Source organism: Chrysoperla carnea, chromosome X (assembly GCF_905475395.1).
Source record: "Chrysoperla carnea chromosome X, inChrCarn1.1, whole genome shotgun sequence".
NCBI lineage: Eukaryota > Metazoa > Arthropoda > Insecta > Neuroptera > Chrysopidae > Chrysoperla > Chrysoperla carnea.
This window is the reverse complement of record NC_058342.1, coordinates 37,478,043-37,490,839: the sequence shown is the minus strand read 5'-3', so window position 1 is coordinate 37,490,839 and position 12,797 is coordinate 37,478,043. Positions and strand designations below refer to the sequence as shown.

General features: G+C 32.9%; 2 protein-coding genes across 3 annotated transcripts; one reads left to right on the top strand and one right to left on the bottom strand.

Moving 5' to 3' along the window:
* Window positions 1-73: 73 nt before the first annotated feature.
* Window positions 74-4,809, bottom strand: LOC123303090 (conserved oligomeric Golgi complex subunit 3). Its single transcript, XM_044886189.1, has 9 exons — window positions 4,612-4,809; window positions 4,256-4,486; window positions 3,471-3,806; window positions 2,881-3,194; window positions 2,008-2,396; window positions 1,229-1,761; window positions 665-1,000; window positions 395-598; window positions 74-298 (listed from the first exon to the last, which is right to left on the bottom strand). The coding sequence occupies exons 1-9, from the start codon at window positions 4,807-4,809 to the stop codon at window positions 74-76; spliced, it is 2,766 nt and encodes a 921-aa protein (XP_044742124.1).
* A 1,987-nt stretch (window positions 4,810-6,796) lies between these two features.
* LOC123302128 (cullin-associated NEDD8-dissociated protein 1) lies at window positions 6,797-12,797 on the top strand. 2 transcript variants are annotated; one of them, XM_044884924.1, is made up of 12 exons: window positions 6,797-6,939; window positions 7,007-7,704; window positions 7,773-7,935; window positions 8,397-8,466; window positions 8,530-8,733; window positions 8,963-9,299; window positions 9,420-9,909; window positions 10,209-10,876; window positions 10,957-11,602; window positions 11,802-12,045; window positions 12,110-12,256; window positions 12,631-12,797. In XM_044884924.1, exons 1-12 carry the CDS (start codon window positions 6,898-6,900, stop codon window positions 12,774-12,776), a joined length of 3,855 nt encoding a protein of 1,284 aa, XP_044740859.1. In that variant the 5' UTR covers window positions 6,797-6,897; the 3' UTR covers window positions 12,777-12,797. The 2 variants fall into 2 exon arrangements, with proteins under 2 accessions (XP_044740859.1, XP_044740858.1); XM_044884923.1 differs by having other exon boundaries at window positions 8,397-8,733.

Genomic DNA, 12,797 nt, shown 5'->3' with positions numbered 1-12,797 from the left:
TGTAACAATATAATATATATATATATAAAATAATTAATAAAATAAATTACAATATTATTAATAATTAAATTGTTTATTTATTGTTAACATTAGTAGTGTTGGTAGAGTTATCAACAATATTAATAGAATGTTGTTGTTGTTGTTGCTGTTGTTGTTGGGAGTTTAAAAGAGTGACTGATGACAACATTAATGAAACTTGATCAGCTGTAGGACAACTGATTGTTAACAATTCATTCCATTCATATAAACATTCTGATAATAATTGTTCTAATTGAACAAATGCACCAATTATATTATTCTAAAACAAAGAACACATTATTCAATTATTTATTTACCCCGTCAGCACTCGACCATTTAAACGATCTCATGATCAATTTAAAATATAAATAATTACCTTTATTGGACGAAATAGTATGGATTCAGTTTCACGGTTGTGAATGTACAGCGTCATTGAATTCTGTATGGGTGTAATACGTGTTTTTATAATACGTTTCACGTTGTTCACAATACTTGCTAAATTTTCTGGTTCAGTCCATTTTTCAGCACGAAATTTTTGTAAATTAAATTCTTGACCACAAACTTTTCGATAATCCTGAATCTAAAATAAAATAAAACAAATTGAATTAGTTAAAGTTAATTTTTGAATAACAATTGTAACAATTACTTTTTGATTTAATTGTTGCAGTGGATCAATTAACAAATTGGTAACGTGCATAATTAAATGTTGACATGTCTTCTTCAATTGAAGGTCTGCATCCTTTTTGGAGTCCAGCAAATGTTCTTTCACTTGAGGTGTACCTTCTAGCAAGAACTTAAGAATGGCATTGTTTGAATCCATTTTAAACAAGTTTTTACGATGCATCAAGTCAGCAGCTGCTTCTTTCACTTTGGTAAAGTCTAGTGTAGTTTCACGGGCAGTGAAATCCACTTGGAATGCTGCTATTTGTTCACGTAATATGAGTAAATGTTTTATTTGAAATAGATCACCATCTAGAGGACTCTAAAACGAAATTCAATTCAATTGTATATCAACAGTTATTATTTAAAAAAATCAATTCAATTATACAGAGTGTCTCGTGATTCGATAGACATAACTCCTTAACTATTGACTTTTGAACAGAAGTATATAAAACACTTTCGACTTAAAACTTTCCAAAGAATACGCTCTTAAGCTATGTCCATCGAGTCACGGAACACCCTGTATAGTAAATTAAAGAAAGTGATTTACTTTACGCTGTGTTATTAACGTTCCAGCATTATTAATACTAATAACACAGAACGAGATGGCTTCTTGAGACAATCCTTGGAATGTTTGAACGTCCACACATCGATACAATCTCGACAAACATTGTAAACATCGTCTGATGGTTGGATACCACATGCCTTGCAGGTCAGTGATCGTGATGGGTTTAGGTTGATGTGATGACACTGCGCTCACACTCACACTCGCACTTTGATTGACCGATGAGACGACACTTTGTGATGACTCAGTACGACGTAACGTCGATGATGTGTTTGTATTCTGCTGTCTGTCTCTGTCTCTGTGTTTGTATTCGGACTGTAATGACTCGTTCTGTTGACTTACAATGTTCATCATCATTTGTAGCTTCTCCGGATACGCCAGGTCTCCAGCACTAGGTTGATATTGTAAGATGTCACATCTAAAGTAAATGTGTGATCTAAACACTAAACGCTCTTGTATGTCACGTAGTAATTCTTGTACAACTGTATTAAAAGCTTGCAACGCTTCACGATCTTTATCTGTAACGTAACGTCAAATATCAAGTTAGCAAATGGTTCTGATCAAAGTTACGTCTAAGTAGCTGAACAAGTAAAGGCGATGGTACCTTTACTAACTCGGCCACTTAGCCGATAATTGTTTAATAATTTATTAATATAATTGTGTGAATTAACAACATATAAGTCTATGACTTGTCCTTGTATATGTGTTTAAGCACATTCATAGACTTATATGTGCATATAGACTGGAGTGGTAGTACGACTCACCTATATTATTGTGTTCAATGTTAAATAAAACATCATATTTTAAGATTGAACAGAGTTCACATAATATTTCAATATGTTCAATGTGAACAATGCATGGACGTAAAGTGTCGTACAAGTGTTCACATATTGATGCTAGATATTGTTGTAGTTTAGCAGTGGAAGCAGACGTGTTGTTTGGTGTAGCTCCTGTACTAAAGAACACGTAATACAATTGATGTTCATCTTGACACAACAACATGAACAAAGAACAAGCAGTTCTAAACAATAAAGAACGATCCGATTGATTCTTGGAAGCCAACGTTTTGATTGAGTTGCCAATGCTGTCGTTCATCAGTTCGTAACGTTTATCCACGTAGATTTGTTGGATTTCATTTAATAAATGTTCATACCTAAAATTAATTAATTTATTCATTTATTACTTCAATTATTTATTACTTTATTAAGGGGGTCAACGTATACTAGAGCACAGTTGAGAACAGTGCTCCCACTTTTAACAGGACACTGTCGATTCACTTATCATCTTCATAACATGTGAATCTCTGATGATCCTACTTGTTGAGTCTGTAAAATCGTCATTACAGTGGGGGGACCTTTAAGAGTAAACAGTTTTCTACAGGACAGAAAAGAGGTCCCCTGACTGTAATGACGATTTTACTTATCATAACAATTTCAGATGAATGTATTTTCTTGTTTTCATACTAATAAGATCGTCGGGGTTTTAGTTTTTTCACTTTATTTGATGTGGAAAATATCTTTAATACATAATTGGTTGAAAAGATTTTTAAAAAGAATAGAGATAGATAAACATTTAGCTCGTATATGACCCCCTTAACTTGTTTTTGATAGTGATAATGATAAATTCGCTCGACTTACTCTTTATTCTTGTGACATCTTGCTTCTATTTGTTGTATAATTGGTTGAATTTTATAAGAAACTGCTTGGAATTTACCATAATAATATGAGATAGCTGGATCTAATTCTGTATCTGTTGTTGTACTCAATTTTAATTGTTGTTGTTGTTGTTCAGTACTTGTACTAGTACTTGTATTTGTATTTGTACTACTTGTTATCGCTTCGTTTGTTGCTTGTTCCAATACATTTGTTATATAAGTTTTTATTAATGTTATAACAACAGACAATGAATACTTGTATTGATTGCAATATAATTCTGATTGTTTATGTAATGGCTAAAAAAATTCAAACTAAATTTTATTATATAATTATTTATTTATTTATATATTTGAAAGGTATTTCGGATTCTAATACCTTTGTTAGTTGTTGCCATTTTTTGTTAGTTCTTCCGGAACATAATTAAAATTTTCATAATAAATGTTAATTAAAAAAGATAAGTTATTTTTATTTAAACATTGTATTGATCCCTCCCTCCCCGTAGCATCCGAAATACCTTAAAATAATGTAGTCGTGTCGTAGATAGAATTACATGACTAAAGTAAGTAACTTACATGACTAGACGTATATTGAATACCATCATCAATTTGATCTAATATTTGATAAAACTGTTGAGTTCCAACCAAATTGTTAATTGAACTAAATGAACCATGTTGATGTTGATGTTGTTGTTGACCAGCGTTATTATTGTTGTTAAAGTTAATACGTTGTAATACTAAACGTGATGTTAAATAATAATTTAATTCTTTTGTTAATATCGTATTGATTTGTTTAAGTTGCTGTTGAATGGAGACTAGTTGACGTGAGTGCACGTCCAACACGTGCGTTGATTCACTTACTCGCACATATCGATTCAATAACAATGTTAATTCATTCACTGTTCTTGTTATCTAAAAACAAAACAAATAATTCAAATCAATATTTAAGAAAATCATAATTCAGATACAAGGCCGAAGCGCTAGATATCCGGCTATCGAATATTCGGCCCAATAGTACCACTTTATTTCACTTGTCTTCGTGGTTCAAGTCGGACTATTTAGAAGTTCTTGAAACTGAAAAAGCCGGACAGAAAATCATGAAAGATTATATAAAAAACCTCTAATGACAAATCTTCTTCTGGCAGTAACAGATTATCTCCACCTTCCTCACCTGCTCAAACCTGAAGCTCATGACACTTTTTGGGACTGTTTCAATGAAGTGGCAAAGGAGAATAGTAGTAATTATCGCGATCAAGAAAAACAAAATCCAAATGCTAACGAGATTGACCAGGGTCAAATGCTTGATTTGCTAAACTAAATTTAATGTAAGGATGACAGGACAGGTGTGACATGTGACTTACCTGTTCACTTAATTTAAAATATCTATCTGCATATGTTTGCATGTGTAAACAATATCGTCTCAACACAATTTCATTCTCTTCAAAATCATTTTCAACGCAGTCAACTCCAAGTTGTTCATGCAACTTTATAAATTGATTGACAGATGTCGTCTTGCTAGAACTAGTGCTAGTTTTTATTAATGATTTTGATGTTTTAGTATCATTGCTTATTAATTTATTATCAATTATTAACTAAAAACAAACAATTAATTAATTTATTATTAATTATATATAATAATCAATAATCAAGAACGTTGACGGTCCCAGCACCACTTGGTGACTTGCGATAGTCACAGTAATAGTACAATATTACGTACATTTTTATTGTATTGTTCAATCTGTTGTAAAGATTGGATAAATTGATCATCTAATGGTGCAATTGAATTCACTGAATTCCATATTTCTGTATTATGTTTTGCATTCAATTCATTGTCCACCACTTTTGATTCACTTATTTGAGTACCAGCAGCTCCACTATTATTATTATTAATACTGTTTACTTCATTTGATTCCATTATTTTTATTTATTATTATTAATTTCATTACAAATAATTTATTTAGTTAAATCAAACATAACCATATTCTTTTATTTATTTGACGTACACAACCAACAACTCATCTACCGAATAAAATGTAAACAGCAATTTTTCTGATCAGCCATCTATTAGATTCAAGTAAAAGTATTTTAAATTTAGCAATATTCAAAATACTTTTTGTATTATTGTAAAATAATAAAGATAGCGTGATCATTTTTCAAAAAATTATTCTCTAAAGGCTCCTTCAGATTCCACAATTGCTTCAATTATTAAATTATTATTTAATTAAATATTTTTAATTAAAAGTACAAAACTTCTGTTTCTAGTATCTCAGTAAATTGGTAGTTTTTCCTAACGTTTTTGCTATCTATAAATTGCTTCCTTTTAGTTCTTTCGGAATCTAATAATAAAGATTTACATAAGGATTTATTTTGTTTAGTTTCATACTTGGTTTATTAAAATTGGTTAAAATTTGGATGTGATAGAACAAAATTTAGTTCTTTGGATGTCAATGGCGTCATAAAGTTCGATTTTTTCATAATACACCCAAAGTTTTTCCGATCTGAATGGATTTTTTTTGAAACCTACTGATTTTGGGTCAAACTTTTCATTTTTTGTGTTATTTTTTTAGCTAGTACGATTTCGTTCAAGTATCTACTTGTTTAAATTTACGTGTTTACGCTATTATGTTTTCTGATTCTTTTATAGTGTAAACAAACCTTTAGATTAGTAGTAAAATAGAATAGAAAGCTATGTATACAATTCGAGATAAATCATGATAATCATAGTGTAGCTAGTTTCATACGAATGAATATTATTTGTAGACTTTTAGACAGAACAGAGCTTATTTAGTTTAGTATAGAAGACGAAGACAAGAGATCGCGGCTTACACATACAGAGCAGAGATAAAGTCAAAAATAGAGAGTGAGAAGTATGTATTTGATAAGTATGTGGTACAGGTCTGATAGTCCAGGAGTCAGCTTTCAATAATTTCCTCTGAACTAAAAATTTAGTAATGATAGCTTATAAGCAACTATGGATAAATATATATGTCATCTGGCTGTATCTCGATGGAAAGATCGCCAGTTGATGCTTTGCAAGTTATAACGGAGGAGTTAGACGGGAGCATCTATCGCTCCTGCGTTACATTTTTCAGGGCATCAACAATCTTCCCACCGAGATACAGCCTGCTGACATTTTTAGTTTTTACAATAACATATGATAAATTTTCTATTGAGAAGAAGAAATTTCTATATATATTCTCAGTTGACTCTTTTTCTTCAAGATATTGAGTTAGCATATAATTTGATAAATTCTCAATCAGGAGAAAATGATTTTTTTCTACCTGGATAGGAATCGCAACTGACTATCACTACGCAGGCTTAATGATACAACTCTTTGAAGCATTTTCAAAAAAATTATCGCTCGAGAGGAAGTGATCAATGCAATTTGTTGTTGACGCCCGTACTATGAGGAGACACAGACACAGGTACTGTACAGTGTAGTGAGCAGTGATCACTGATGAGTGATGTGAACATAGCAGTGAATCAAATAATAAATAATACTAATACGATATGAATGATATGCAATGCAATGAATGTGAATGTAAGTGTTGCTTATTACTTTATTTTACCGGTATAGCTATCAAATTAAATATATTTAATATTAATTTAATACTACATATCAATTAATATGTTTATTATTTTAATATAATTGTTAATTTTAATTATTTTACAGAATATTGAATGATTCAAACAAGATTAAATAAGAAAGAAGAATGAATGGTAGTTTGATCAAATCAACAACTGAATTCTGAATTGAAGAATTGAATGCTGATCTGATGCTGAACAGTGAACTGAATTCTTCTGAAACTGAATATATTGAAATTTGATACAAAATACATTGACATTCATTACAATCATTTATTTAAATACTTAATTATTATTATTTGTTAATTAATTAATAATTTTATTTAATTTGTTTAGTGAGTTTTGTGTTGTTTGTCATTAACAACTTGATCAAATATAAATCCTTAACAACAGCTCAAAACTATCAACAACTTTAATCATGGCGAATGTTTCATACCAGATTTCCAATTTATTGGAGAAGGTAATTCAATTTAAAATTTAATTAATTAATTAATTGTGTTTTATTTGTGTTTGTGTTTGTGTTTTAGATGTGTTCAACAGATAAAGATTTCCGATTTATGGCTACGAATGATTTAATGAATGAATTACAAAAGGATTCAATCAAACTTGATGATGAATCCGAACGTAAAGTTGTTCGAATGGTTCTCAAATTATTAGAAGACAAAAATGGTGAAGTACAAAATTTAGCTGTGAAATGTTTGGGTCCACTCGTCAATAAAGTGAAGGAGTTCCAAGTGGAAACAATCGTTGATACTTTGTGTACGAATATGGTGTCAGACAAGGAACAATTGCGTGATATTTCTAGTATTGGATTGAAAACGGTGATTTGTGAGTTGCCTTCCAACAATCATAATCTTGTTGCGAACGTGTGTAGACGAATCACTGGTCGTTTGAGTACCGCCATCGAGAAACAGGAAGATGTTTCGGTTCAACTAGAAGCTCTTGATATTTTAGCTGATCTCTTATCACGTTTTGGATCATTGATTATTGCATTTCAACAACAAATATTAAATTCTTTGTTGCCACAACTATGTTCGTCCAGACAAGCGGTACGTAAACGTACCATTGTTGCATTGGGTTACTTTGTCCTATCTTGCAGTCCTCAAATGTACAGTAAGATCATCAACTATCTTTTGGAGTCGTTGTCATCTGCTTCAAACACAGCATCTTCAGCAGCGATTCAATCAACAAATCGTACATATATTCAATGTATGGCAGCAATATGGTAAGATTATAAATTATAAATAATTTAATTAAAATATAATTAATATTTATGTTTATCATAATTATTAGTCGTCATGCTGGACATCGTTTTGGTGACTACATGGTACGTATTGTACCGGTTGTTGTTGCATACAGCCAAGAAGATGATGAAGAACTGCGTGAATACTGTTTACAAGCCTTTGAAGCCTTTGTACATCGTTGTCCAAAAGAGATGACTCCATACATACCCACTGTAAGTTCAAAAAAATTAAATAACTTTCTCATCAGGCAGGAATGGCAGGCTCGGAGGAAACCGGCGTTTGTGACGATCCCGCTCGTACTTGTACCAGCGAGTCCGTTGCTTCATTCAGGCGATTCAGCTCCTCGAAACATTCATAGACTATCTCCAATTGGAATCTTGACGTCTCAAGGGCCCGAAGGATGGCCTGACTATTTGAGAAGATACTGATATAAGCCCTAATGTAACCTTTCGAATTCTGGGCATCTTTCAGCATGACGAAGAGTTCTAATTAAAAAACCGTCCCATATTGACCAAGAAAAATCAATTCCTTTACTCTAGGTCCATATATTGGGGATCTCAATTATCGTAGATGTGAATCGCTTGAATTTTGAAAGTCGGACGACGGCATATGTGTTTTTTTCTCCGGAAAATGTGTCTTAAAGCATTGTAATTTGTTTGTATTTGATTTGCAGATAACTGATCTTTGTTTAAATTACATGACATATGATCCTAATTACAACTACGATTCAGATGAGGACGACAAAGACGATTTGGTGATTAAACGTGTTGCTGTTGACGGTCAAGATGATTGTATCATGACTAATGCAGGGGGTGCTGGCATGATGGAGACTGAAGACGATAATGGTGACAATGACGATGACAACGACGAGTACAGTGATGATGATGACATGAGCTGGAAGGTGAGAAGATCTGCTGCTAAGTGTTTGGAAGCAATCATCATTACACGCCATGAACTCATGGTCCACTTCTATAAATATGTGTCTCCAGCTTTAATATCAAGATTTAAAGGTAGGTGGCTAACTCTAACTCTGACTAACTCAATACTCAAACAGGGTGTTACAAGAGTAATGGACGTCCTTGATATAAATCATCAGGTAGAAAATAAAATTCTAAGGCTAAAAGTCCTTTCACTTTTTGATCCGATGCACGGATAAAAATTGAAATTTATTTCGAAATATCCTAGAGTTCTCATTTATTATCTTTGATAATATTTATACAATTGATTTTTTTTTTTCAGAACGTGAAGAAAATGTTAAATCTGATATATTTCATGCGTACATCGCATTATTACGTCAAACAAAATCATTGCCTAGCAGAGACACAGTAGCAGTACCTGTAACAGGAACAGCACAAGTTCCATCAGATCATGTTCAACAGATGAACCAATCACCAATCACTATGTTACAGAAACAAATACCAGACATTGTGAAGGCTGTGCACAAGTTGATGCGTGACAAGAGCATCAAAACTAGACAAGATTGTTTCTCATTATTGAAAGAACTTGTTACTGTTCTACCTGGAGCTTTAACCAATCATATTGAAGCTTTAATACCAGGAATCATTTATTCATTAGGGTAAGTCAACTTAATATTACTAGTCTCTAGCCAGTTCTCTCTTACTCAGGTTTGACTGTATTACATAAATGATTTTGAATGGAATTGAGGTTAAGATGAAGTGAATTGATTTGATTTTAGTGATAAGAATTCAAGTAGCAACATGAAAATAGACACATTAAACTTTGTACACTGTTTGATAACAACACATTCACCAGCTGTGTTCCATCCACACATGGGGGTATTGATGCCACCAATTGTAGCTGCTGTAGGCGATAGTTTTTATAAAATAACAGCCGAGGCATTGAATGTGCTACGTGAGTTGGTGAAAGTAATACGTCCACTGGAAACACCAATTGCATTCGACTTTACAATCTACACGGACGACATTTACAAACACACGTTGATCCGACTACGTGCTCAAGACATCGATCAAGAAGTGAAAGAACGTGCGATTGCTTGTATGGGACAAATATTGTGTAATTTGGGTGATTATTTACAACGTGAGTTGTGCATCTGTTTACCAATATTCTTGGATCGTTTGAAGAATGAAATCACACGTTTGACCACCGTCAAAGCACTCAACAAAGTGGCAGCTTCACCCTTAAAGATAGACTTACGTTCAATTTTGGTAAATATGAATCCATTATAATTCTCTTTGTGTTATTTTAGCACCTTGCATTCCATGTTGTATATATACAGACTGTACATAATATACAGAGTGATCACAAACCAACAATTATAGGGTACCATTGTGGCGCCGCATATTCTAGTATTCTAGCAATATTCGAGATAGAAAAAAAGTTTAAATGTAAAAAATATTTTGTGTGATTGTTTCTGAGGGTTTCTAGACACTCTCTGAAGAAAAATTTCCAATAAAAGTGATTTGTAATATCATTTGAATATCTATAACTTTATCTTTATTTGTAGGATGATGCTGTTCCTATACTTGGATCTTTCCTCCGTAAAAATCAACGATCGTTAAAACTAGCATCATTAACACTATTGGACACTCTAATACGTAACTACAGTTCTGCCTTATCACCAGAATTATTACAAAAAGTGGTTGTTGAAATGCCACCACTGATCAACGAATCCGATTTGCATATCGCTCAACTAACTCTCACATTGTTAACATCTATCTCCGAATTACAACCGCTCACGTTGGTCGATCAAACCGATCTCATTCTGCCTGAAGTCATCACGTTGGTCAAGTCACCTTTGTTGCAAGGCGTTGCCCTTCAAGCAATGCTCGAGTTCTTTCAAGTGCTTGTTCGTGCTAGATTACCAAAACTGTCACGCACCGATCTACTTGTTTTGTTAGTGCAACAAGCGACATCTGTTAGCAACACAGGTGGTTCGAACAACAACTCAAACTCAAGTCAAAGCAACAAGAATGTGAACGTCAACGTAAATGTGCCAGTGTTGCATAAACAAGCCTTCCATTCATTGGCCAAGTGTGTGGCAGCTGTTGTGATATCTGATCCTCAAGAAGCCTTACTTGTCGTCGAACAGTTCTTAAAGGACTTGCAAGAGACACGCACCGATGCTCATCATATTTTTGCATTATTTGTTGTTGGAGAAATCGGTCGACACATGTAAGTACATAAAATCTATTCAAAATTATTTAAAGGGACCGTAACAGTAGATAAAATTTAATAAATTTGATTTGTTGCAGCGATCTAAGTTCAGTATCGAATTTAAAACCAGTGATATTGCATTCATTTTCACCACCATCTGAAGAAATTAAATCTGCTGCTAGCTACGCACTTGGAAGTGTGGCTGTAGGAAACTTACCTTTGTATATACCATTTATTTTAGGGGAAATTGAAACAAAACCCAAAAGACAATATTTATTATTACATTCGTTGAAAGAGGTCATCACCTGCATGTCAGCAACTCCCAGTGGAGTTCAATCGTTGATGCACTTCATACCAGCGATCTGGGCACAACTGTTCAAGCACTGTGAATGCAGCGAAGAAGGCACACGAAACGTTGTTGCTGAATGTTTAGGCAAATTAACCTTAATCAATCCACAAGACTTATTACCCCGACTACAAGATGCCTTATCGTCACAATCACCATTGATGCGTACAACAGTCGTCACGGCTGTCAAGTTCACAATATCCGATCAGCCGCAGACAATTGATCCATTGTTGAGGCAATCAATGAGACAATTCTTGACCACACTTCAAGATCCTGATCTGAATGTACGCAGAGTTGCATTGGTCGCGTTCAATTCAGCTGCGCACAATAAACCATCTTTAGTACGCGATTTATTAGAATATTTATTACCTCAATTATATCAAGAGACCATAGTCAAGGTAAGCTTTCAATATCAATATTACTTGTCACGGCAGGAACACTTAGACTTTACACCCGGCTGTCGATTATGACAAAATAACACATTATGTATGTTTTATCACACACATTTCTTGAAGATTGGATAACTTACTGGATAGAGACAAGTGCTGACGGGTTAATAATTAATAAATAATGTGTTCTGTTTTATTAATTTTATAGAAAGAACTGATTCGTGAACTTGAAATGGGTCCATTCAAACATACAGTTGATGATGGACTAGATATAAGAAAAGCAGCCTTCGAATGCATGTACACTTTGTTAGACACCTGTCTAGATCGCTTGGACATCTTTGAGTTCTTGAATCATGTGGAAAGTGGTCTTAAAGATCACTACGACATTAAAATGTTGACATATTTAATGGTAGCACGTTTAGCAACTTTATGTCCAAATACTGTATTACAAAGTAAGTCAAAACTAAATCATTTTTATCTATTAACTTTTATTAATAATTATTTTTGTTTAAAAAGGACTTGAAAGACTAGTGGAACCATTAAGAGCTACTTGTACTCTTAAAGTGAAAGCTAATTCTGTTAAACAAGAATATGAAAAGCAAGATGAATTAAAACGATCAGCTTTAAGAGCTGTAGCTGCTTTATATGCAATACCAGATGCAGGTAAATTTATTTTTTATTTTTACAATACAATATTTATTTATTACTAGCTGTGCCCCGATCCGCGCTCTTATCCGCAATTCGAAAAGATTTTGAGAGTTTTTATCGTTACTGTGTAAGTTAATCAAACCTCCCTCCTTGAAATTCTCCTTATACAGTATCTCAGATATAAAGTGTTGGGACCTCAGCATGAGTTTTAGTTATGGAGGTTTCTCACTAATGCAGGTTACACTTAGCCAAGTTTAATTGTATTTGATAGGTCTTTTAACTTGATTGAATCAACTGATTCAATCAATAAATGAATCATGTAACTAATAATAATTAATATTACTATTCAAGATTTGATATTAATTGAATTGAATTGAATTTGTTTACAGAAAAGAATCCATATTTAACAGAATTTGTAGGACAAATAAAAGCAACTATTGAATTACAACCAATATTTGAATCAATTCAAAAAGATTCACATCAAAGTGGAGGACATCATTCTTTGATTGATTCAAATCAAATGGACCAAAGTTAAATAAATCAATATTAAAATAAA